Source organism: Anabrus simplex, chromosome 1 (genome assembly GCF_040414725.1).
Source record: "Anabrus simplex isolate iqAnaSimp1 chromosome 1, ASM4041472v1, whole genome shotgun sequence".
Classification (NCBI taxonomy): Eukaryota; Metazoa; Arthropoda; class Insecta; order Orthoptera; family Tettigoniidae; genus Anabrus; species Anabrus simplex.
In genome coordinates, this window is record NC_090265.1 from 1576056239 (window position 1) to 1576084175 (window position 27937).

Genomic DNA, 27937 nt, shown 5'->3' on the forward strand with positions numbered 1-27937 from the left:
ATTCAGCCTCCTTTTTTCCTGCAATACAAAGTTCAGAATATTGCATATGAACAATCAAGGCTGCAATTTATGTTTACTAAGCATTTTCTTTTTAATATCACTCTTAGTGCAGAACTCACGATAATGGACATGTTAAGCATATTAAGGCCGAAGACCACCATCTCCTCTGAGACCCACCTACCATCCTTTACGTTTACTTCTCCAAAATGAGTAACGAGGAATTCAACCATCCTCTAATCCAACGTGCGCATCCAATATCTAGGCCTATACTGCCAATTACAATCAAGGAGGTCAAAGAAACAACAAAGAAGATGAAGAATGAAAAGACAACTGGCCCCAACAACATCTCAGCCAAAGTGTGGAAGATATTCATCCACCAAGGAACCAAGATCCTTGCCACCCTCTTCAAGGAAATCATCAGTGATGGAGTAGTCTCAGCAGTTTGGACAACTAGCATTACAGTGCTAGTCTGGAAGGGCAAGGTTGATTTTGTTTACATATAATAGGACTACCTATCTTAATTCAAAGAGTCTTGTGAACACCTTACCCCGTGAGACCTAGCAAACTTCTGAATGTAACAGAAAGTGTTTGTGTTTGCTACCAATATCATCACAAATTACTGAAAAGTGTCTACTATTCATAGGCCTTGCCTTAATAAAGTTTATAATTTTAATACTGCTTCTTAACACAAGCTTTCAATTTAGATGACATACCTTTGATTCCAAAAGGTTTCTCTGTGAATATCATTCTGTGACTGAAACGGTGAGTCCAAGTAACATCCAGAACAACATCTCTGACTTATTTACAATACCACTTTGCCTACCAGTAAGCATAACAACACTATCCGAACATAAACCCATGCATCTTTTCCAATCAATTTCATGTTCCTGCATATTCTCATTGAGAACTTCAAAAATATGCTCTCCAGTTGAATGAGTCTTAGAAAATAACATTTCCTCATGAATGCCATTATTAAACTCATATCTGATGTACAAAAGTAATTAATGTGCTGCGTTTGAAACATATGTTGTCCATTACATCTGAAGTAAATAAGACAAATCTTCTTTGATTTTACTAAGATGAAATTCTACATTATTAGCTATGTCATTAATTTGGAAAGTAACTGTATTGTCTGAGAGTGGTATTAAATCAATACGGTATCTTTTTGATAACTTTTCACAAAACATTGTTTTAAATGTATCTTTTCCAGCCAGAAGTAGGTACTAAGGTTACCTGTAGAATAGGGTTTCATGCAGTATGCGATATGAAGGCTAGCGTGTATGAAGTTTCTAAGACATATTTATTTGTCATACCTACATTAGAAACAACTTTGATATCTTTGTTGCATTTTTCTACACATGAATGAAAAAAAAAGCTTGTATGTTTTGTTTCTAAGTGCTGTTTTAAATTCACAGGTTTGGTGTTCTCATTCAAAAGCACTTATAATACACAATGCACTGAGGTTTTGGCTCACCTTTATCGAGACACCAAATATTTCCAAATTCCAAATTCCAAATAACTCTTGTTTTATTTTCAAAAATGTTTTTCTTTATACAGCTTACCACTAGATATTTATTTTAATGGCACTAGCTCTGCTGATATTAATATCAAATTCACTCACAACTTCTGTACTGTTAACAGTGCCAACATGATGTCATGATTAGGGGCGGATTTCTATAACCTAAAAATGTATGAAATATGTATGCATTTATGACCTTAAAAACATAAAAATATGACCTATAAAATTCAAAATATGATTTAATGAATAGCATCTACATTACATAGAAAGACTTTTATTACAATTGCTACAGGCTGCAATCAATTTAGAGTTTAAAAAATTTTAATTCTTCGAAATCTTTAACCCAAAATTAACTAATGATGAATATTTCATGAACTCATTAAGGTTACATTGCATACTCCTAGGCAAGGACAGACTCTGTGGAAGACATAAACACTACAGTTACTTTCACTGTTCAATATTCAATCAGCGAGAAAAACTTCTTTCGACATCACATGATGTAACAGGAGCGTACTTGAATAGAGTTAAATCACTTGGGAAAAATTCCTGGAAATCTGCAGACGAAGGGTTTCCACAAAGAATGTCACTTATTCCATGCAGGTACACAAGTGCGCTATTTTTTTCCAGTACATTTTCTAATATTCTACACATCCTAGATGCTACTGTTCCTTTCACATGCTTTAATTCCTGTTCAATGCACTTTACAACATCCAGTGCATCGCTTAGTTCTGCACCTGAAACTTCCAGTTGCGTGATTGCTCCAGATAAAGAATTAAAATTGGACATTATGTAAGCCAGGTCCGCTTTTAATGTATGGTAGTGCTTGAAAATAAATCTTGAGTGGTTTTTATAGAGGACAATTCAGCAGAAGCAAAAGACTTCACGATCTTCTCCACAACATCTAAGTTGTTGCAATAGTACACTGCGGCATCAAGCCAATTCCCCCATCGCGTTATAACTGGCTGGGGAGGTAGGGGTAGTGACGGTGCTTCTCGTTGAAATTTCTGAACGCGAAGTGGAGCTTTGACAAACACTTTCTTACAGTTTGATATTAATTTATCAACTTCAGGGTAGCTACTTATAACTTCTTCAGCTGCCCTATGCAAGGCATGTGCAAGACATGTCACATGTATCATTTGGGTATAGCATTTTAAGTCCCTTGGCTGCCTTCACCATATATGGAGCAGCGTCAGTTACAAATAGAAAAATGTGCTCTCTCTTTGCCCTGTTTGGCCACAACAGATTCATTGAATTGTCGAAGAGAACTACAATGGTGGAATGGTTTGTCTTCTCTAGCACTTCACATGTCAGGAGGAACGTATCTCCAGGCCTGTCTTCGTTCAGCATGCCAACGATCACATTTGCTACATATCTTCCATCCACATCTGTGGTCTCGTCTATTGAAACCCATATCTTACTGTCTCCCATGCCACGCCTTATTATATCCAACATCTCTTCATAACAAGGGGTCAGATAGTCCTTCCTGAAAGTAGATTCGCTGGGAACAGGATGCTTTGTATATTTTTCAAGAAACTGTCTGAAGCTTCAGCTGTTATCAATCAATCAATCAATCAATCAATCAATCAATCAATCAATCAATCAATCAATCAATCAATCAATCAATCAATCAATCAATCCTGATCTGCATTTAGGGCAGTCACCCAGGTGGCAGATTCCCTATCTGTTGCTTTGCCTTTTCCTAAATGATTTCAAAGAAATTGGAAATTTATTGAACATCTCCCTTGGTAAGTTATTCCAGTCCCTAACTCCCCTTCCTGTAAATGAATACTTGCCCCAGTTTGTCCTCTTGAATTCCAACTTTATCTTCATATTGTGATCTTTCCTACTTTTATAAACGCTATTCAAACTTATTCGTCTACTAATGTCATTCCACGCCATCTCTCCGCTGACAGCTCGGAACATACCACTTACAAGTAACTATTCTCATTTTGGTTCCGTATTGAAGTTGACGTATGTCTCAAATATTATTACAATATTATAAGCCCACCTGTTCAATACAATACAATATGATCCACTATTTCATATGGTCAAAAATTTTTATACATAATACATAAAAGTCAATGGTACATGTTTCACCCTCCTTACGGGCATCATCAGCCTATATAAATCTTAAAAATAATACAATGGAGTCATTCTAATCTTATAAATTATAGGTTAAAATGTTGAGAATGGTTTCGTAAAACATTATACAATAACATCTAAAACAACGATAATGCACCAAAGTATGTTAAAAGAGAGTAAATTAACAGTTTTGAAGATTAAAACATGATTAAACATGAAATTATGAGAGTTTAAAACTAAAATGGATCCTTTTTTTATAATATCATTAAGACTGTGATGGCCTTGAGTGTAAACACAATCATCAAAGGGGGGATGTTTCTTCAATTCCCAAGTTGAATCCAAGATGGTAAAATCACTGTCAGATATTTAAAACGGAAGTTTGAACGTGATAAACATGTTAAAATGTATATGGTTGGGATGTCTGAAAGTCGAAAAGAAAATGGAACTTCTTGTAGAGGCGTTGCTAAGGATAAAACGTATGTCAAAGCTAGCGGAGTTCAGAAATTATGTGGTAGTCGATTGGATCTAAAAGATGGTCAAGTTGATGTTATAATTCCGTTGAAACATTTGTTGGAAGAAATGATCAGGATTTTTCGTGCGGTGCGTATTAAGTACGTCAGGTTGTTTCAGCAACGCTAGCTTATGTATTATGTATAAAAAAATTTGACCATATGGAATAGTGGATCATATTGTATTGTATTGAACAGGTGGGCTTATAATATTGTAATAATATTTGAGACATACATACCACTTAGTCGAGCAGCTCTTCTTCTTTCTCTCAATTCTTCCCAACCCAAACATTGCAACATTTTTGTAACGCTACTCCTTTGTCGGAAATCACCCAGAACAAATCGAGCTGCTTTTCTTTGGATTTTTTCCAGTTCTTGAATCAGGTAATCCTGGTGAGGGACCCATACACTGGAACCATACTCTAGTTGGGGTCTTACCAGAGACTTATATGCACTCTTCTTTACATCCTTACTACAACCCCTAAACACCCTCATAACCATGTGCAGAGATCTGTACCCTTTATTTACAATCCCATTTATGTGATTACCCCAATGAAGATCTTTCCTTATATTAACACCTAGATACTTACAATGATCCCCAAAAGGAACTTTCACCCCATCAACGCAGTAATTAAAACTGAAAGAACTTTTCCTATTTGTGAAACTCACAACCTGACTTTTAACCCCGGTTATCAACATACCATTGCCTGCTGTCCATCTCACAACATTTTCGAGGTCACGTTGCAGTTGCTCACAATCTTGTAACTTATTTATCACTCTATAGAGAATAACATCATCCGCAAAAAGCCTTACCTCCGATTCCACTCCTTTACTCATATCATTTATATATATAAGAAAACATAAAGGTCCGATAATACTGCCTTGAGGAATTCCCCTCTTAATTATTACAGGGTCAGATAAAGCTTCACCTACTCTAATTCTCTGAGATCTATTTTCTAGAAATATAGCAACCCATTCAGTCACTCTTTTGTCTAGTCCAATTGCACTCATTTTTGCCAGTAGTCTCCTATGATCCACCCTATCAAATGCTTTAGACAGGTCAATCGCGATACAGTCCATTTGACCTCCAGAATCCAAGATATCTGCTATATCTTGCTGGAATCCTACAAGCTGAGCTTCAGTGGAATAACCTTTCCTAAAACCGAATTGCCTTCTATCGAACCAGTTATTAATTTCACAAACATGTCTAATATAATCAGAAAGAATGCCTTCCCAAAGCTTACATACAATGCATGTCAAACTTACTGGCCTGTAATTTTCAGCTTTATGTCTATCACCCTTTCCATTATACACAGGGGTTACTATAGCAACTCTCCATTCATCTGGTATAGCTCCTCCGACCAAACAATAATCAAATAAGTACTTCATATATGGTACTATACACCAACCCATTGTCTTTAGTATATCCCCAGAAATCTGATCAATTCCAGCCGCTTTTCTAGTTTTCAACTTTTGTATCTTATTGTAAATGTCATTGTTATCATATGTAAATTTTATTACTTCTTTGGCCTTAGTCTCCTCCTCTATCTCGACATTATCCTTGTAACCAACAATCTTTACATACTGCTGACTGAATACTTCTGCCTTTTGAAGATCCTCACATACACACTCTCCTTGTTCATTAATTATTCCTGGAATGTCCTTCTTGGAACCTGTTTCTGCCTTAAAATACCTATACATACCTTTCCGTTTTTCACTAAAATTCGTATGACTGCCTATTATGCTTGCCATCATGTTATCCTTAGCTGCCTTCTTTGCTAGATTCAATTTTTTAGTAAGTTCCTTCAATTTCTCCTTACTTCCACAGCCATTTCTAACTCTATTTCCTTCCAGTCTGCACCTCCTTCTTAGTCTCTTTATTTCTCTATTATAATAAGGTGGGTCTTTACCATTCCTTACCACCCTTAAAGGTACAAACCTGTTTTCGCATTCCTCAACAATTTCTTTAAACCCATCCCAGAGACTGTTTACATTTTTATTTACCGTTTTCCACCAATCATAGTTACTTTTTAGAAACTGCCTCATGCCTGCTTTATCAGCCATATGGTACTGCCTAACAGTCCTACTTTTAAGACCTTCCTTTCTATCACATTTATTTTTAACTACCACAAAAACAGCTTCATGATCACTAATACCATCTATTACTTCAGTTTCCCTATAGAGCTCATCTGGTTTTATCAGCATGACATCCAGGATATTTTTCCCTCTGGTTGGTTCCATCACTTTCTGAATCAGTTTAAGTTTCTTTAAGTTTCTTTCTGTTAAGTTTCTTTAAAGGAATATTAGATGAAACCATCATCTTGCAGAGATCTTGTGAAAATTATGAACACTGTGAACTTGATGTCGGGGTTTCGAATAGCAGACGTTGCCTATTTTCGAGTGCAGAATATCTAGTTACACAATTCTTATGTTTTACAGTATTACAGTGTTGTTGCTCAGAGAAGCATTTTTTGGCAGAATTTACAGAATAATATCACTCCATCTGTACTCAATATGTTTTCACCGAACTCGCGAAGAAAACTTTGCAACTTCCCACAAATTGAGACTTCAGTTTTAGGCATACTGAAAGGAACTGAATGACTGAAGTTCCCTAATGACCAAGGTCATTCAGTGTGTTGAAGGTGGAAGAGGGAAGGGCGAAGGAGAGAGATAAGAACAATGACAAATAACTGCAGAATTACCTGTGCTTCCATGTAAACAATAGCCCGGTTTCCGGGAATTGACCCAGCTAGCAAATAATAGCTCCTACCTGTTAGAAACATTCCATACACTACTTTAGAATGGTTCTTCAGTAGTATATTCCAGTCTATCCTGAAAAATAATTACTAGAGCTTATTCTGATTTTTATAAAACAAAATTCAAATGAAAATTACCGAAATATGCTGTTATAATATATTTTGTTCAAAATATGCCATAAAACTTAAGAAAGCCTAAATCTGCATTTATATGCCCAATAAAACCTGTTTAATTTTAATTATCATGCTTGGAAACGTGTAGAAAATACAAGACTATAACATATAATGTTAAGGGAAAAAATATGACTTGTCATAGAAATCTGCCCCCTAGTCATGATCATGTTCCTCTCTTTTCAATGTCCTGGTTCATAGCAAGTTTTCCATTGTGTATAATGCACACTATTTAACACAAGTTACAATCAACTACAAACTAATACATACAGACTAACACATAACATTTTTGAAACAACTGAGTGGAGAAGAGACACAAAAAGAATTGAATTTCCAAACTGTTTACTACATATATTTCAATGAAATAAAAATTAAATATCTGCCTGACATCTCCTTTCTTTGTCAATCACTTGAGAAGAGAGACAACAAATTCAAATTCTTTATTGGAGAGTTGAATGGAGAGATAGTAATAAAAATTAAATTGTGCTCAACACATGCTTATATGTAAGAAGCTGTTGCAACAGTAATTCCCTTTCTTTATAGGTTAGAGTAGAGTAGATAGTGTCATAAATTTCATAAAATGTCAATTCTGGGAAAGAAAAAGATAGGTGCAAGCTGTATGGATTTTTCAAACTCCAAAAGGCCATAAACAGTGTTGAATATAAATTTTTATGAAAGAAAACTTTTACTTTGTGGTTTTCTACTATAGTGAATTTTTCTGTCTTTCTTGGACAAATGCTCAGTTTCTTTTTACAATCTGCTTTACATCGCAGTGATGCAGATAGGTCTTATGGTGACGATGAGATAGAAAATGGCTAGGAGTGGGAAGGAAGCAGCCTTGGCCTTAATTAAGGTACAGCCCCAGCATTTACCTGGTGTGAAAATGGGAAACCAAGGAAAACCATCCTCACAGTTGCCGACAGTGGGGTTTGAACCCACTATCTCCCGAATGCAAGCTGATAGATATGTGACCCAATGGTCAGTGTCACCAAATACAGGTTCAGTCTCAGGCAACCACAAAAGCATTCCTGACAATCAATGAAGTGATAGTTGTTTGTGCATACAATGGAGTTGTACACTGGACAGTGAATGTTGTTTACAAATGCTGTTCAAACTGTCACCCACCACATTCAGTGCAGTTACCACATCAGTGTAATAAACTCTAGAATTGGTAAGCTTGCGTTAAAGTGGGGCACTGGGTTGGATAAAGATAGACAGTCTGTTTTCATTGTTTAAGAATGTAGAGCATTTTGGAAAAATAAATAAACTATCCATTATGCCATTGTCCTGATGCAGTGTTTTGTGCTAGACTAGGCCTGTACATTCCTGCTCTGAAGATGATGTGCTTTGAACACTCTATTGGCTGCTATACCTTCTGTTCAACCTTTTGAATCACCCTGTATAAGGGGGGACTTGAAATACATTATCTCCAGATCTGAAAAACAAACCTATTAATCATACATTATAATTTATTGGAAAGTAATTATGAAATATGTATTAGAAAGTTCTTAAGAGATTTAACTAGATAAGCTGTATTTCAGTGAAGCTAGGATATGATAACTTACACTGTGATCAGGTATCCTGGTTGCAGAATCCATTTGCCATCATCCTGCAATGATCGTACCTGCTGTAACTTCATGTCCACATTGTACACATTCTGTACAAGTAATTGCCTGCTGCTAATGTACGACTCTACCCTTGGGCTGATCTCCGCAGGAGAGCATGTACTGGGGAGACATAGGCCTACTATGATGAGATCCTGCCAACAGCAAAACATAACTTGTACAGGGGCTTTTTCTTTTTAAGTGTTTAGAAACTAGGCAGGGAACATGATGAATCTGTTCCAGTATGAAATAAAATAAAAATGTAACATACATACATACATACATTATCAGTATAGACTGTTATGCCTTTCAGCATTCAGTCTGAAGCACTTATTTGATTATTGTTTGGTCGGAGGAGCTATACCAGATGAATGGAAAGTTGCTATAGTAGCCCCTGTGTATAAAGGAAAGGGTGATAGACATAAAGCTGAAAATTACAGGCCAGTAAGTTTGACATGCATTGTATGTAAGCTTTGAGAAGGCATTCTTTCTGATTATATTAGACATGTTTGTGAAATTAATAACTGGTTCGATAGAAGGCAGTTCGGTTTTAGGAAAGGTTATTCCACTGAAGCTCAACTTGTAGGATTCCAGCAAGATATAGCAGATATCTTGGATTCAGGAGGTCAAATGGACTGTATCGCAATTGACCTGTCTAAAGCATTTAATAGGGTGGATCATGGGAGACTACTGGCAAAAATGAGTGCAATTGGACTAGACAAAAGAGTGACTGAATGGGTTGCTATATTTCTAGAAAATAGATCTCAGAGAATTAGAGTAGGTGAAGCTTTATCTGACCCTGTAATAATTAAGAGGGGAATTCCTCAAGGCAGTATTATCGGACCTTTATGTTTTCTTATATATATAAATGATATGAGTAAAGGAGTGGAATCGGAGGTAAGGCTTTTTGCGGATGATGTTATTCTCTATAGAGTGATAAATAAGTTACAAGATTGTGAGCAACTGCAACGTGACCTCGAAAATGTTGTGAGATGGACAACAGGCAATGGTATGTTGATAAACGGGGTTAAAAGTCAGGTTGTGAGTTTTACAAGTAGGAAAAGTCCTCTCAGTTTTAATTACTGCGTTGATGGGGTGAAAGTTCCTTTTGGTGATCATTGTAAGTATCTAGGTGTTAATATAAGGAAAGATCTTCATTGGGGTAATCACATAAATGGGATTGTAAATAAAGGGTACAGATCTCTGCACATGGTTATGAGGGTGTTTAGGGGTTGTAGTAAGGATGTAAAGGAGAGTGCATATAAGTCTCTGGTAAGACCCCAACTAGAGTATGGTTCCAGTGTATGAGACCCTCACCAGGATTACCTGATTCAAGAACTGGAAAAAATCCAAAGAAAAGCAGCTCGATTTGTTCTGGGTGATTTCCGACAAAAGAGTAGCGTTACAAAAATGTTGCAATGTTTGAGTTGGGAAGAATTGAGAGAAAGAAGAAGAGCTGCTCGACTAAGTGGTATGTATGTCTCAAATATTATTACAATATTATAAGCCCACCTGTTCAATACAATACAATGTGATTACCTACACTAGTTAAAAAACTTAATGCTAAATCTGACTCTAATCAAAAATCTTTAATACGTAATTTGAGAACGAAAATAGAAGATAACAACATCATAGTCACAATAGCTGACAAGGGAGGGTCTATGGTGTTAATGGATAAGGACAATTACATAAATAAAACTGAAGAATTTTTTAAGGACAAGATTTATACTATAGTTGGCAAAGATCCTATCGTAAGAATACAACGTAATTTAAAATCTCTAATTAAGAACTCCACATTCCTTCTCAATGAACAGGAACAGCAGAGACTGACCAATATGAACCCCAGCATTCCAATAGCCAGAGCTCTACCTAAAATCCATAAAAACAACATTCCTGTACGTCCGATTATTAATTGCTGTAATAGCCCTACCTATAAAGTTTCCAAATATATCCACGGTTTTCTAAAACAACATTATAAGTTTAATAATAAACTTCCTTTAAAGAATTCAATCAAATTTTACAATATTTTAAGTAAATTTGACTTACAACCTAACCATATAATGTGTTCCTATGATGTCATAAACATGTACCCAAATATACCTACTAAAGAAACAGTCAAAATTATCTATGACAATATTTCAAAACATAGCAGCCTGAGTAAGCTGGAAATTGATGAATTTATGAAGATCCTGAATTTTGTATTGAATAACAACTTTTTCTCCTTTAATGGTAAGATTTATCAACAGACTGGCTTAGCCATGGGTGACCCTTTGTCCGGCATCTTGGCTGATATTTCAAATCAAATCAAATCAAATCAAATCAAATCAAAATCTCTTTATTTGCAAATGAGGTGTCTACCTCGGTGGCAAATGGTACACTAAAATACATTATTGTCAAGGACTAAATTTTAAATTAACAGGAGACGAAGAAAATTTTCCTAGAATACAATATTATACAATTTACGCTAATAATTTTTTCTATTCTATTGTTTACAAAATTCTACTTATAATATCTTACAAACATAGTCAACTCATATACAGTACGGTATGTGAAATTACTTCTAATAATACTATACAACTGGTATAAGATTAAAATTAACACTGAATTTATTTACATATTTATATTTTACCCATTTTGGAACCTAAGTAGCATAACGACCTGCTGCGTCTTAACCAGAGCCCCTTTTGCCACCACTTTTCAAAGTTCCTGAAGGGCCTTCACAGCTACCGTAGCGGTCCCAGGGCCCTCGAAGTCCCCACTATACTTCACCCCTACAGGCAGTCCCCTACTTGGGCTGTCCAAACTCCTTAGACCAGGGGATGGAATTAATTTAATCACACACATTTATTATTTACAATATCCTGCACTGGTCGAATGCCCTCTAACATTTAATTTATTATCTCTGTTGTTGTTTATTCTCTTCTTGAATATCTGTACAGATTTTGGAAAAGGATCAAACACTACCCCTGGTAAACTGTTCCACTCCTTCACGCCCTTCCCAATGAAAGAAAATTTACCCCAATCGCTTCTGCTAAAATTCCTTCTAATTTTGTACTTGTGGTCAGTTCTACCAATATAATTATTTTCCAACTGAAGCCTCTCACAGATATCTCCCCATGCTTCTTCTCCTGTATAGGCTCTATATAATCCTATAAGTCTAGTTTTCTCCCTTCTCTTACTTAAAGTTTCCCACCCAAGTTCCTTTAACATTTCTGATACACTACTCTTTCTCCTGAAATCCCCTGTTACAAACCTTGCTGCTTTCCTCTGCACACCATCTAGTTCTTTTATTAGGTATTCTTGGTGAGGATCCCAAACACTGTTTGCACATTCCAATAATGGACAAACCATACTTAAGTAACTTTTTTCTTTTAATTCTTTGTTGCATCCTTTAAGTAGTCTCATTATGACATGTAACGATCTGTATGCTTTCCCAACAATGTCATCAACATGACCCTTCCAGTGCAAATTACTTTCAAATCTCACACCTAAGTATTTGCACTTGCCATCTTTTGGGATAACTACCTCATCCAAAGTATATTCAAATTCAGTTTTAAAGCTCCTGTTTGTAAATGTTGTAACAGTTGATTTGCCTCCATTAATCTTCATATTATTTTCTTCAACCCATTCTTGGATACTGTCAAGGTCCCTTTGTAATTCTGAACAATCCTCAATGTTATTTATTTCCCTATAAACAATTATATCATCTGCATACAATCTTATCTTCGATGTTATATTGTTCCCTAAATCATTTGCATATATTAAGAAAAGTAACGGACCGATTATACTACCCTGTGGAATTCCCTTCCAGACTTTCTCTTCCTGGGATATATTATTTCCAACTTTGACTTTCTGAACCCTTGAATTTAGAAATGTTCTTATCTAACGTATAACCCTTACATCCAATCCTATTCCCTCCAATTTCTTTAATAATATTCCATGTTCCACTCTATCAAAGGCTTTGGAAAGATCTATGGCTATGCAATCTAACTGGCCTCCTGAATCTAACTGATCTGATAAGTCCTGCTGAAATCCCACCAGTTGTGCCTCGCAAGAAAATTTCTTTCTAAATCCATACTGGCTCCTCATGAACCAATTTTTATCATCACATATCCCTCTGATGTACTTTGCTATTAAACTCTCCAGTATTTTACAAACTATACTGGTCAGGCTGATTGGTCTGTAGTTCTCTGGTTTCCTTTTATCACCCTTTCCTTTATAAATTGGTATTATTATAGATTCTTTTCATTCCTTTGGTATCACACTATTATTTATGACATAGTCAAAGAGAAATTTTAAATAAGGCACTATATACCACCCCATTGTCTTTAATACCTCCCCAGTAATTTGATCACTTCCTGCTGCTTTTCCTTGTTGAAGCAGTTGGATTTCTCTGAAAATATCTTCATTTGTGAATGAGAAGCTTCTTGTTTCCCTCTGTGTCTCTCCCTCTCTATCTTCTGTTACGGTTTCCAAGTCCTGACAATCTTCTACTGAATCTCGGAATTCCCTACTAAAGAGGTTTGCTTTCTCAGTATCTGTTAAATAGTGTTCACCCCCTTCTCCCACCATTGTAGGAATTTGGATTCCTTTTCCTTTTTGATTCCTAATATATGAATACAGCTTTTTCCATTTCCCTTTGTGGTCATTACCCTCTTGAAGAATGCCATTCATATAATTCTCTTTTGCTTCCTTTTTCACTCTATTCAGTTCTCTCATTAGCTGTTTTCTACTTTCTCTACTCTCCCTACCTTCTTTGATTTTCCTGTTTACTATTCTACATTTTCTTTTTAATTTTCTTATTTCCCTTGTGTAATAAACAGGGTCTGAGGTCATTTTACCCTTCTTAACAGGTACGAATCTCTTCTCTCCTTCCCAAATGATTCCTTTGAATTTAGCCCAAAGTGTGTCCACATTACTCCCTTCACTTATCCAACAACTGAATTGTGATTTAAGGTAAGTCCCAAATTCATCAACTTTAGTTTTCTGTACAATCTCTTGTCTTGTGTAACCCTCTTATTAAGCCTTTTTGGTACCAGCCCTACATCCATTATTACAGCCTTATGGTCACCTATTCATTTACATGGACTCAATAGAATACACGAAAATCAAAGAACATATAAAAGGTATATGTTTATGGCTGAGATTTGTGGACGACACTTTTGTAGTTATTGACAAAAATGTTACTAACAGCGACGAAGTTTTAGAGATTTTAAATAAAATTGACCCTAATGTAAAATTCACTAAAGAAGGCGAAGTTAAACAGTCCTTAAATTTTTTAGATAAAACGATCACGCGCGCCAATAATACTTTCGATTTTCAAATCTACAGAAAACCCACACAGTCTCCTATAACCATAAATAATTCCTCTTTACATCCTAAATCTCAAAAACAAGCGTCATTCTATAATTTAATACACAGAGCCTTAAAAATCCCACTATCCCCTAACAACTTAAAAATAGAATTAAACTATATAAGGAATTTGGCCAAGCTTAATGGGTTCAAGGTTGAAATGATTAACCAGTTAATCAATAAAGTTAAATATAAACTATCCACGAATCTCATTCCGGATAAACCTAAAAAAACTAGTTTCGCTACGTTTACATACAATAACCCAGCCATCCACCAGATCGCCAACACACTGAAGAAATACGACACTAATATTGCTTTCAGAACAGTAAATACAAATCAAAGTATATTTTTTAATCATAATAAAGTCAATTATAAAAACAGCCATTTTTCGAGATCTGGTATTTACAGACTTACTTGTGCCCAGTTTGGATTTAGTTATGTTGGACAGACTGGGCGCAGCTTTTATACGAGATATATGGGGCATTATAATGCCTTAAAGCACAACAAATATTCAGCGATGAGCTCACACATGAGTGAAACAGGACATCAGTTTACATCAATTGATAAAGATCTCACTATTCTGAAATGCATAGGCAAAGGAAAGCTTATGAATGAATTAGAAAATCTTTACATCTTTTTAGACCAAGCCTATAACAAAGATCATAATCTTAACGATACCACGGAAGTAAAAAATCCCTTATATGAGCTAACTCCAAAGTTATTAGGCATGGTGAATTCAAAACATAATACAATCCCGCAAATTTTTAGAACTTCTTGTTCTAAAGCTTCCACCACCTCGTTAAATGATAGGCCCGCTCATCTTGCTCCTAACAGCCCTCCAATAACAACACATGCGCGCAAGGCTCCACCCACCATTACCCCCCCTCCATGTCCTTCACTGCCTCAGCCACACCGTTATAATACTAGAAGTCGAAAACCCAGTCAAGCTAGCGTTGCTGAAACAACCTGACATACTTAATACGCACCGTACGAGTAAGTACCGCATTAGGCATTTTTGACGTACAGGAAGTCTCTTGTACAGTACGGTATTATTCACCATCTTTCATTTTGTTTCAGAAAATCCTGATCATTTCCTCCAACAAATGTTTCAACGGAATTATAACATCAACTTGACTATCTTTTAGATCCAATCGACTAATTAAACCTAAGAATTTCATTTTTGTCCGTATTGAACTGAGAATGGAAGTAGGAAAACTTAAAGGGCCCACCTTTTCAATACAAAAAATGTTATAGATTTATTTATAACATGTATTTGCACTTGGGACTAGTTTCGACGCTGTTTTTGCGTCATCATCAGCCAAAATGTGGGAAATAGGCCAGCATGTAGGCATTTATATTACACAAGGCGTTACATTAAACAATACACATCTTACAAGGAGATAAAAACAGGGACGAATATAGAAACAAATGAATCGTTGAGAAAACAAAAGTTATACATATTAAAAATAATCTTAACCACACATCTTGCAGTGCGAAAGTAATCTTCTTGAATGATTCCTGAATATAAAACACACGCGCACACATTACTGAAGAGCCAGTAGGCAGGACAAAGTAAAGTGAAACCTTAAGAGTTCTTCTGAGAAGAGTTCATAATTTTTTCTATGTTCCGACTAACTAATGAAGTCTCCCTTGAGTTCCTGATAAACATACACAGCAGGAAATTCTCTTTCACTCTCAACAATAGCTATAAAGACCAACAGTAAATTTCATTTTAAATATTGTGCGGAGACGTGAAAGCATGAACTTGAACATGATATAATTCCTTCATTTAACCCAATTTTTTACACAAGGTGTTACATTAAATAATACACATCATACGAGGATATGAAAACAGGGACGAATGTGGAAACACATGCATCGTTGAGAAAGCAAAAGTTATACATATTAAAAATAAGCTTAACCACACAACTTGCAGTTCGAAAATATTTGCCTTGAATGATTTCTGAATACAAAACGCACGCGCACACACATCTAAAGAGCCAGTAGGCAGGAAAAAGTAAGGTGAAACCTTAAGAGTTCTTCTGAGAAGAGTTCATCATTCTTTCTATGTTCCGACTAACTAATGAAGTCTCCCTTGAGTTCCAGATAAACATACACAACAGGAAATTAAACAATACACATTTTACAAGGAGATAAAAACAGGGAAAGTTATACATATTAAAAATAACCTTAACCACACAGCTTGTAGTGCGAAAATATTCGTCTTGAATGATTCCTGAATACAAAACACACGCGCACACATTTCTGAAGAGCCAGCAGGCAGGAAAAAGTAAAGTGAAACCTTAAGAGTTTTTCTGAGAAGAGTTCATCATTTTTTCTATGTTCTGACTAACTAATGAAGTCTCCCTTGAGTTCCTGATAAACACACACAACAGGAAATTCTTCTTCACTCTCAACAATAGCTATAAAGACCAACGGTAAATCTCATTTTAAATATTGTGCAGAGACGTGAAAGCATGATCCCGAATATGATACAACTCCTTCATTTAACCCAATTTTTTCAAAGGTGGTTAAATGAAGAAGTTATATCATGTTCAAGATCATGCTTTCACATCTCTGCACAGTATTTAAAATACAATTTAGTGTTGGTCTTTTATAGCTATTGTTGAGAGTTAAGGAGAGTTCCCTGGTGTGTATGTTTATCAGGAACTCAAGAGAGACTCCATTGGTTGGTCGGAACATAGTAAGAATGATGAGCTCTTCTCTTAAAATTTCACCTTACTTTTTTCCTGCCTGCTGGCTCTTTAGAACTGTGTGCGCGTGCATTTTGTATTCAGGAATCATTCAAGACGAATATTTTCGCACTACAAGATGTGTGGTTAAGGTTATTTTTAATATGTATAACTTTCCCTGTTTTTATCTCCTTGTAAAATGTGTATTGTTTAATTTCCTGTTGTGTATGTTTATCTGGAACTCAAGGGAGACTTCATTAGTTAGTCGGAACATAGAAAGAATGATGAACTCTTCTCAGAAGAACTCTTAAGGTTTCACCTTACTTTTTCCTGCCTGCTGGCTCTTTAGAAGTGTGTGCGCGTGCGTTTTGTATTCAGAAATCATTCAAGGCAAATATTTTCGCACTGCAAGTTGTGTGGTTAAGCTTATTTTTAATATGTATAAATTTTGCTTTCTCAACGATGCATGTGTTTCTACATTCGTCCCTGTTTTCATCTCCTCGTATGATGTGTATTATTTAATGTAACACCTTGTGTAAAATATTGGGTTAAATGAAGGAGTTATATCATGTTCAAGTTCATGCTTTCACGTCTCCGCACAATATTTAAAATGAAATTTACTGTTGGTCTTTATAGCTATTGTTGAGAGTGAAAGAGAATTTCCTGCTGTGTATGTTTATCAGGAACTCAAGGGAGACTTCATTAGTTAGTCGGAACATAGAAAAAATGATGAACTCTTCTCAGAAGAACTCTTAAGGTTTCACTTTACTTTGTCCTGCCTACTGGCTCTTCAGTAATGTGTGCGCGTGTGTTTTATATTCAGGAATCATTCAAGAAGATTACTTTCGCACTGCAAGATGTGTGGTTAAGATTATTTTTAATATGTATAACTTTTGTTTTCTCAACGATTCATTTGTTTCTATATTCGTCCCTGTTTTTATCTCCGTGTAAGATGTGTATTGTTTAATGTAACGCCTTGTGTAATATAAATGCCTACATGCTGGCCTATTTCCCACATTTTGGCTGATGATGACGCAAAAACAGCGTCGAAACTAGTCCCAAGTGCAAATACATGTTATAAATAAATCTATAACATTTTTTGTATTGAAAAGGTGGACCCTAAGTTTTCCTACTTCCAATCGACTATCACATAATTTCTGAACTCCGCTAGCTTTGACATACGTTTTATCATTAGCAACGCCTCTACATGACGTTTCATTTTCTTTTCGACTTTCAGATATCCTAACCATGTACATTTTAACATGTTTATTACGTTCACACTTCCGTTTTAAATAACTGACAGTGATTTTACCATCTTGGATTCAACTTGGGAATTGAAGAAACATCCCCCTTTGATGATTGTGTTTACACTCAAGGCCATCACAGTCTTAATGATATTATATATATATATATAGGCCTATATAAAAAAAAAAATCCATTTTAGTTTTAAACTCTCAAAATTTCATGTTTAATCACGTTTTAATCTTCAAAACTGTTAATTTACTCTCTTTTAACATACTTTGGTGCATTATCGTTGTTTTAGATGTTATTGTATAATATTTTACGAAATCATTTTCAACATTTAACCTATAATTTATAAGATTAGAATGACTCTACATGTATTATTTTTAAGATTGATATAGGCTGATGATGCCCGTAAGGAGGGTGAAACATGTACCATTGACTTTTATGTATTATGTATAAAAAATTTTGACCATATGAAATAGTGGATCACATTGTATTGTATTGAACAGGTGGGCTTATAATATTGTAATAATATTTGAGACATACGTCAACTTCAATACAGAACCAAAATGAGAATAGTTACTTGTAAGTGGTATGTTCCGGGCTGTCAGCGGAGAGATGACGTGGAATGACATTAGTAGACGAATAAGTTTGAATGGCGTTTATAAAAGTAGGAAAGATCACAATATGAAGATAAAGTTGGAATTCAAGAGGACAAACTGGGGCAAATATTCATTTATAGGAAGGGGAGTTAGGGATTGGAATAACTTACCAAGAGAGATGTTCAATAAATTTCCAATTTCTTTGAAATCATTTAGGAAAAGGCTAGGAAAACAACAAATAGGGAATCTGCCACCTGGGCGACTGCCCTAAATGCAGATCAGTATTGATTGATTGATTGATTGATTGATTGATTGATTGATTGATTGATTGATTGTCTGCAAGCCTCTGTGAATTTACTAAACGTTGCCACAATCCTCGATTTGCAACTAGTGTTGTGGCCTCATTTAGTTCTATACCTCTTATCTTTAAATCGTTAGAAACCGAGTCTAACCATCGTCGACTTGGTCTACCTCTACTTTTCTTACCCTCCATAGCAGAGTCCATTATTCTCCTAGATAACCTATCCTCCTCCATTCGCCTCACATGACCCCACCACCGAAGCCGGTTTATGCGTACAGCTTCATCCATCGAGTTCATTCCTAAATTAGCCTTTATCTCCTCATTCCGAGTACCCTCCTGCCATTGTTCCCACCTGTTTGTACCAGCAATCATTCTTGCTACTTTCATGTCTGTTACTTCTAACTTATGAATAAGATATCCTGAATCCACCCAGCTTTCGCTCCCGTAAAGCAAAGTTGGTCTGAAAACAGACCGATATAAAGATAATTTTGTCTGGGAGCTGACTTCCTTCTTACAGAATACTGTTGATCGCAGCTGCGAGCTCACTTCATTAGCTTTACAACACCTTGATTCAATCTCACTTAATATATTACCATCCTGGGAGAACACACAACCTAAATACTTGAAATTATCGACCTGTTCTAGCTTTGTATCACCAATCTGACACTCAATTCTGTTGAATTTTTTACCTACTGACATCAATTTAGTCTTCGAGAGGCTAATTTTCATACCATACTCATTGCACCTATTTTCAAGTTCCATGATATTAGACTGTAGGCTTTCGGCACAATCTGCCATTAAGACCAAGTCGTTAGCATAGGCCAGACTGCTTACTACATTTCCACCTAACTGAATCCCTCCCTGCCATTTTATACCTTTCAGCAGATGATCCATGTAAACTACAAACAGCAAAGGTGAAAGATTACATCCTTGTCTAACTCCTGTAAGTACCCTGAACCAAGAACTCATTCTACCATCAATTCTCACTGAAGCCCAATTGTCAACATAAATGCCTGTGATTGCATTTAATAATCTGCCTTTAATTCCATAGTCCCCCAGTATGGCGAACATCTTTTCCCTCGGTACCCTGTCATATGCTTTCTCTAGATCTACAAAACATAAACGTAACTGCCTATTCCTCTCATAGCATTGAAAATCTGATCCTGACAGCCTCTCTGTGGTCTGAAACCACACTGGTTTTCATCCAGCTTCCTCTCAACAACTGATCCCACCCTCCCTTCCAAGATGCCAGTGAATACTTTGCCTGGTATACTAATCAGTGAGATACCTCGATAGTTGTTGCAATCCTTCCTGTTCCCTTGCTTATAGATATGTGCAATTACTGCTTTTGTCCAATCTGAAGGTACCTTACCAACACTCCATGCTAATTTTACTACTCTATGAAGCCATTTCATCCCTGCCTTCCCACTATACTTCACCATTTCAGGTCTAATTTCATCTATTCCTGCTGCCTTATGACAATGGAGTTTATTTACCATCCTTTCCACTTTCTCAAGCATAATTTCACCAACATCATTTTCCTCCTCCCCATGAGCTTGGCTGTTCACAACACCACCAGGATGATTTCCTTTTACATTGAGAAGATCTTCAAAATATTCCCTCCACCTCTCCAGTGATTCCCTGGGATCTATTATGAGTTCACCTGAATTACTCAAAACACTGTTCATTTCGTTTTTCCCTCCCTTCCTAAGATTCTTTATTACTGTCCAGAAAGGTTTCCCTGCTGCTTGACCTAGCCTTTCCAGGTTGTTACCAAAATCTTCCCATGACTTCTTTTTGGATTCAACAACTATTTGTTTCGCTCTGTTTCTTTCATCTACATACAACTCCCTGTCTGCCTCGGCCCTTGTTTGGAGCCATTTCTGATAAGCCTTCTTTTTACGTTTACAAGCTGCTCTCACTTCATCATTCCACCAAGATGTTCGCCTTTTCCCATCTTTACGTACAGTTGTTCCTAGGCATTCCCTTGCTGTTTCTACTACAGCATCCCTATATGCCAGCCATTCACTTTCTATATCCTGAACCTGCTTACTGTCTACTGTTCAAAACTTCTCACTAATCATATCCATGTACTTCCATCTAATTTCCTCGTCCTGGAGATTTTCTACCCTTATTCGTTTGCAGACAGATTTCACTTTCTCTACCTTAGGCCTAGAGCTTAGTTCACTACAGATTAGATAGTGGTCTGTATCATAGAAAAATCACCGGAAAACTTGTACATTCCTAACAGATTTCCTGAATTCGAAGTCTGTTAAGATATAGTCTATTATGGATCTGGTACCCCTAGCCTCCCATGTGTAGCGGTGAATAGCCTTATGCTTGAAGAATGTATTCGTAAGAGCTAAACCCATACTAGCACAGAAGTCCAGCAAACGCTTCCCATTCCCATTAGCTTCCATATCTTTCCCACATTTACCAATCACCCTTTCGTATCCTTCAGTTCTATTCCCAACTCTCGCATTGAAATCGCCCATTAGCACTATTCTATCCTTGCTGTTGACCCTGACCACGATGTCACTCAATGCTTCATAAAACTTGTCAACTTCATCCTCATCTGCACCCTCACATGGTGAATACACGGACACAATTCTTGTCCTAATTCCTCCCACTGACAAATCTACCCACATCATTCGCTCATTTACGTGCCTAACAGAAACTATGTTGCGTGCAATGGTATTCCTGACAAAGAGCCCTACCCCAGACTCTGCCCTTCCCTTTCTAACACCCGTCAAGTACACTTTATAATCTCCTATCTCTTCCTCGTTATCTCCCCTTACCCGAATATCACTTACTCCTAGCACATCCAGATGCATCCTCTTTGCTGACTCAGCCAGTTCTACTTTCTTTCTTCCATAAGCCCCATTAATATTGATAGTTCCCCATCGAATTCCATTACGTTCGCCAAGTTGTTTCCAAGGAGTCCCTCGCCTGTCTAATGGGAGTGGGACTCCGTTACTCCCATAGGTCCGAGGCTTGCTTAAAATGTTCTGAGCTCGGTCGATTCATGAAGCAGGATGCTACCCTACTTGCACATAGTCCAAGTGAGGATCTGTCCTCTAATGGATTATGGACCACCGGTGGATTGTATAGTCCTAGCCGCCTGAGCACAAGGAGGGCCAGGACTCAGAATATGTCCGAGATGCCCACTCCCATTCCATAGCAACTGGTATCCCGACTCTCAGGACCACTTACTAGGCCACTCAGCCGTTGCCCATGGTTCACGAACTAGGACGTGACTACAGTAACCCACAAACATGAACCATTAAAAAAAAAAAAAAAACATTAGGTGGGGTTCATGGCTTGGATTATTATAGTCACGCCCTAGTTCATAGTTCATGAATCATGGTCAGTGGCTGAGTGATCTAGTAAAAAATCCTGAGAATCAGGATACCAGTCACTATAGTATTCTGATCGTGGCTCTTATGTTCATGTTCATATCTATATATGACATTATTCAACATTCTTTTTCCTTTCCATTACTTAATATATTATATTCCTTTAGTATTGTAATGCAATTAGGATAGTTTCAGGTAAGTAGAATAGTGGCATAATGTATTTCATATATTTAAAACTGTTAGATATGTTTATATTCATTGCATGTTGGTAGTTTTTGTGTTATTACCATGGACTGGTTTAGTAACAGAACGGCCACCTATTAGTGGTAGCTATCTATAAACAAGAAAAGAAGATGAAGAAACAACATCTCATGAACGTCTATTCCTACCCACTGACTGCAACCTAGAAAACCAAACCAAATCAAACCAGACCAAACCCCATGGCACTACAGCCCTTGAAGGGCCTTGGCCTACCGAGCGACCGCTGCTCAGCCCGAAGGCCTGCAGATTACGAGGTGTCGTATGGTCAGCACTACGAATCCTCTCAGCCGTTATTCTTGGCTTTCTAGACCGGGGCCGCTATCTCACCATCAGATAGCTCCTCAATTCTAATCACGTAGGCTGAGTGGACCTCGAACCAGCCCTCAGGTCCAGGTAAAAATCCCTGACCTGGCCGTGAATCGAATCCGGGGCCTGCGGGTAAGAGGCAGGTACGCTACCCCTACACCACGGAGCTGGCACCTAGAAAACCAAATTCAACAATTTTGGAACATAGAAGAGGTGGACACTATTGTGCCTTCACTACAGAAGAAGGAGTGTGAAACACACTTCCAGCAACACACTAGAAGAGACACATCAGGCAGATACACTGTAGAACTCCCTATTAAGAAGGAATCTCAAAACCTTGGTAGATCTAAACAAATGGCAGTTCAGCATTTCCTGTCCTTAGAGAAAAGATTGAAATGCAATGAAAGGCTTCGCCAGGAATATATTAAGTTCATGCGAGAATATGAGTCCCTTGGCTTCATGAAAGAAATTACTGTGAAATCCTTGGAGGAAGAAAATCACCATTACATTCCACATCTTGCTGTCATAAAGGACTCAAGTTCAATAACAAAAACGTGTTATTTTTGACTCTTTGGCAGATGATATAGATGTTGATTCCCATAGGGAACTGAAATATTTGTCCCGAATGAGTAAATTTATAATACCAATGTAGTTGGTCTGTTATTGGACATGGTATGCACTAGCCATGTGCCTTGGTAGGTGTGCTATTTACCAACTGATGAACCCAACTTAGCACACTGGGGTGAAGTGCTGGCAACCAGGAATGAGTTAGCCGGAAAATTTATAATGTCCAATAACGGACATTGGCTAAATTGGCTAAGACCGACAATGGTGTAATTCTCAACAATATTCATCGTGTAGGGCCAACCATTCAAGAAGATCTCTTTTCTATAATCATCTGATTCTGGACTTGACTAACAGCATTTACTGTGGACATAGAAAATGTGTATTGTCAGGTGAACATCAACTTACAATGTATACTCTGGAGAGGAAGGCCACAAGAACCAATTAAAACATACCCTCTCACAACCATAACCTACAGAATAGCATCCTCAGCATTCCTCACCAAAAGATGCATGAAGAAACTCGCTGAAGAAGAAGATACCAACTTCGCTCATGCAGCAAAGGTCATAAATAAAGACTTCTACATAGATGACTGTATTTCCAGTACGGATGAATTATACAAAGCAATCAAAATTTCTGAAAAACTATCGTACAAATCCTTCTCAATCGTGGAGGTTTCAACCTAAGGAAATGGAGCTCTAACTACCCAGAATGTTGAATTAAATTCCAGCTCTTTTCAGAGAGACACAACCAAATCATCATAGATGATGATAATGGTGCATTAAAAACATTAGGACTCATCTGGACACCAGCTCAGGATCAATTTCAGGTCATACAATATGTAACCTAAGAAAAGAACATGAACAATACACAGCCACTTTGACAAAATGCATGATTCTATCAATAATTTCATCCATCTTCGATCCATTAGGACTTCTAACTCCAGTTTTTCTACTATAATGGCTAGAACTTCATCAGAGAAGCTAAAAAAAATCAATGCTTTTCTACAAGACAATGCTCAAACACTTGACTGCAACTGCAGGCATGAGAGTGACATGGCATTTTATCCCTCCTGCTGCGCCACACTCACTGGAATCTGGGAAGCAACTCTCAAGAGTCAGAAATATCACCTCAGAAGAGTGATAGGTTTTTATTGCTTCACCTACAAAGAATTGACAACCCTTACAATTGAAGCTTGCTTAAACCTGCATCCTCTCAGCAACTTAAATGTTGAACCTTTAGACTGTTCTCACCTCACTCCATTCCACTTCCTAATAGGAGAGCCAATTACTACACTCCCTGATCACAATCTGTTCTTCTCCCATCACCACCTTATCCAGATGGCAGTATATTCAGCAGCTAACTCAGAGCTTCTGAAGGAGATGGTCAAATGAATTCTTCAATAACTTACAGAAAATGAATGAATGATATAGTTACTTATTTCCATAGGGAACCTGAAATATATGTCCTTAATGAGTAAATTCATAATTCCAATATAATTGGTCCGTTATTAGAAATTATAAATTTTCCAGCTAACTCATTCTTTGTTGCCAGTGTTTTGCCTCAGTGTGCCAATTTGGGCTCATCAGTTGGTAACTAGCACACTTCAGTGTTCTCCCTAGACGTTTTTACTGACCGCCTGGCTAGCATAACCTAAATATGTGCTAGTTACATAATATTAACATATATTTGAGTCACTGGGTGCTCCAAATTAAAACGAAAATACTGTAAAACTGATCATTTAAATGATAAATCTTCATTATTGTCAGCATGATTGCATCAGTTAGGCTTACATTGGAGTTGAAATGTTTAGGTTGACTATCACGTAGTGTTGTGAGCGAGCAGTGTCTGGATTAGCACTCGATTGCGCACGACGTCGCAAATCCGTATGACACTCCACAGCAACCGAGTGGTAAGCCCGGTGTTACATGATTATGAATGAACATTAGAACACCAGAAATTCAAAATATTTTGTTATGTCTTATTCATGATAATAACACTAAACTAATTCAATTTTGCAGTAAATATTTACCTGCAAATGTCATTGTTAATAGCTTCTGTGGATCAGTGGTAGAGTGTTGTCCTCCAGATCTTGAGATGGCGGGTTCAAAACCGGCAGAGGTAGTCAGATTTTTGAAGGGCGGAAAAGGTCCATTTGACACTCCATGTCATACGACGTTGGCATGTAAATGATCTCTGGTGATACATTTGGTGTTTACCCAACAAAATTCATTAAAACTCAGCCATAGACGTCCAAGAGAGATTCGGTTTTCTCTGCTATGTAGTAGGTCTAGGGTAAAACATAACATCGAAATTGACGATCCAAATGGTGACAGATTAAAATGCTTTCAGACGGCAGCTAAGGCCATACGATTTTTATTATCATTATTGTTATTATTATGATTAATGCCCTGAGGGGAGTAAATTAAAATTTTATAGTATTGATTTTTTACGTAGTATTCCCCACCCGGCTACTCATTTGTGCCACCCAGCTGGCGAATGTTTCTGGGGAGAACACTGCACTAAGTGCATACCATGGAGGCTACAGCATAGGCTACTTTGAGCCACCGGCAGTACCAATGCACTAGCCGTGCATCTTGGTATGTGTGCTAGTTACCAACTGATGAGCCCAAATTGTCACACTGAAGCAAAATGCTAGCAAACAAGAATGAATTAGCTGGAAAATTTATAATGTTCAATAACAGACCAATTATATTGGAAAGGAATAAATGGGCAAGGAAACATCCCACTCTTCAGCCTAGAGACTTAGTCAAACAGATAATGTACCTCCTATGCAGTGGAAGATGGCAGTAATCAAGAATGTGCATCCCAGCAGTGACAGATTAATTCATGTAGTGACTGTGCAGATGAATAATGGTGAAATAGAAAAGGCAAGATGCCTTTTGGTAGGCAGTATGTTAGATATGTTTTTATCCATTGCATGTTGGTAGTTTGTATGTTATTACCATGGACTGGTTTAGTACCATGGACCATACTGGTTGTAGGTGGCCATTCTGTTACAATGTTACAAGATGGCTAGAATGTCTGTGTTATATATTTGAGCTCACCAGGCTAGCAATCACATTGACTTCAACATGTGTCTGAGCAACAAAATTGTATGTGTTTATAAATCTAAAGAGTGCTTGAATGAGTCTATATAGTTCTTACCTATGGAAGCTGCCAATAATATCTATCCTAGCATTATTTTGTATACAATAACCTAGTTGGTGTGGGATTACATCAGAGGTTTCATCAATTATTTATTTAGGAAGTGAAGCTCACTTATTGCTACTCATATTGAGATACTGCTTATTTTGGTAATATTCGGAGATTTTCATAAGTAACAATCCAAATTGACATCAATGATGGATCCTGCTTAGCTCTGCTATATTTTTAGAGATCACAGGCACACAGAGGGATAGAAAATCATATTCTTGTAAGAATGAGTACAGTAAATGCCCATTCATCCAGCCTGGTTGGGACCAGACCCTTATAATACCAATATAAATGATCCGTTATTGGACATTTTAAATGTTCCAGCTAACTCATTCCTGGTTGCCAGCGTTTTGCCCCCGTGTGCTAGTCTGGGCTCATCAGTTGGTACCTAACACACCTACCAAGATGCATGGCCAGTGCATACTGTGGAGGCCACTACGTAGGCTAATTATAGCCACCAGCAGTGCCAATGCACTATGAGAGACTTTGTCTCATCAAAAATTGATGCCTGCTTGGCCATCAGATGATACAGATGTTGATTCCCATAGGGAATATGAAATATTTGTTCCAAATGAGTAAATTTATAATACCAATATAAATGGTCCGTTATTGGATATTATAAATTTTCCAGCTAACTCATTCCTGGTTGCCAGCGTTTCGCCCCCGTGTGCTAGGCTGGGCTCATCAGTTGGTACCTAGCACATCTACCAAGATGCATGGCCAGTGCATACCGTGGAGGCCACTATGTAGGCTAATTGTAGCCACCGGCAGTGCCAATGCACTATGAGAGACTTTGTCTCATTATCAAAAATTGATGCCTGCTTGGCCATCAGATGATACAGATGTTGATTCCCATAGGGAATATGAAATATTTGTTCCGAATGAGTAAATTTATAATACCAATATAAACGGTCCGTTATTGGACATTATAAATTTTCCAGCTAACTCATTCCTGGTTGCCAGTGTTTTGCCCCCATGTGCTAGGCTGGGCTCATCAGTTGGTAGGTATTAAAATAAAGAGCCTATCCATCAATTTATAGCACTATCACCATACATGTACCATACTTTTCTCGACTATTATTTTGTTACTAAATAACTACACAGAATCAGCCAATACCAGCATGCGACGTAGGAGGCTTAAGTTCTATGGACACCTACAACGAATGGACAGCAACAGGCTTACCAAGAAGATCTTTTCTTTGGTTAAAAGCTACAAGACTGGAAGCTTGTGGCTTAATGAAGTACAGAAGGACTTGGATTCGGCTGGGATTTCAGATATTGATATAGAAGATCGTTCCAAATTTTGTGCTATGGTACAGTCTTGGACCCCACCACCTAGAGTTCCTAGAAGTCGGAAGCCCCTTTCACAGGAGAGAAAGGAGAAATTATCAGCAGGGCTC

General features: G+C 37.2%; 1 protein-coding gene across 2 annotated transcripts in view; it reads right to left on the minus strand.

The window, feature by feature from the left end:
* LOC136858548 (nose resistant to fluoxetine protein 6) overlaps positions 1-27937 on the minus strand; it is a 233412-nt gene that overhangs the window by 187358 nt on the left and 18117 nt on the right. The window contains exons 1-2 of one of the 2 annotated variants that reach the window (XM_067138168.2): positions 12977-13228; positions 8603-8796 (exon numbers count right to left, since the gene is read on the minus strand). In XM_067138168.2, coding sequence (XP_066994269.2) covers positions 8603-8796; positions 12977-13213 — 431 coding nt within the window. In that variant the 5' untranslated portion in view covers positions 13214-13228. Of the gene's footprint in view, positions 1-8602; positions 8797-12976; positions 13229-27937 lie in introns of those variants that run through there. The other variant, XM_067138166.2, reaches the window with a different exon arrangement.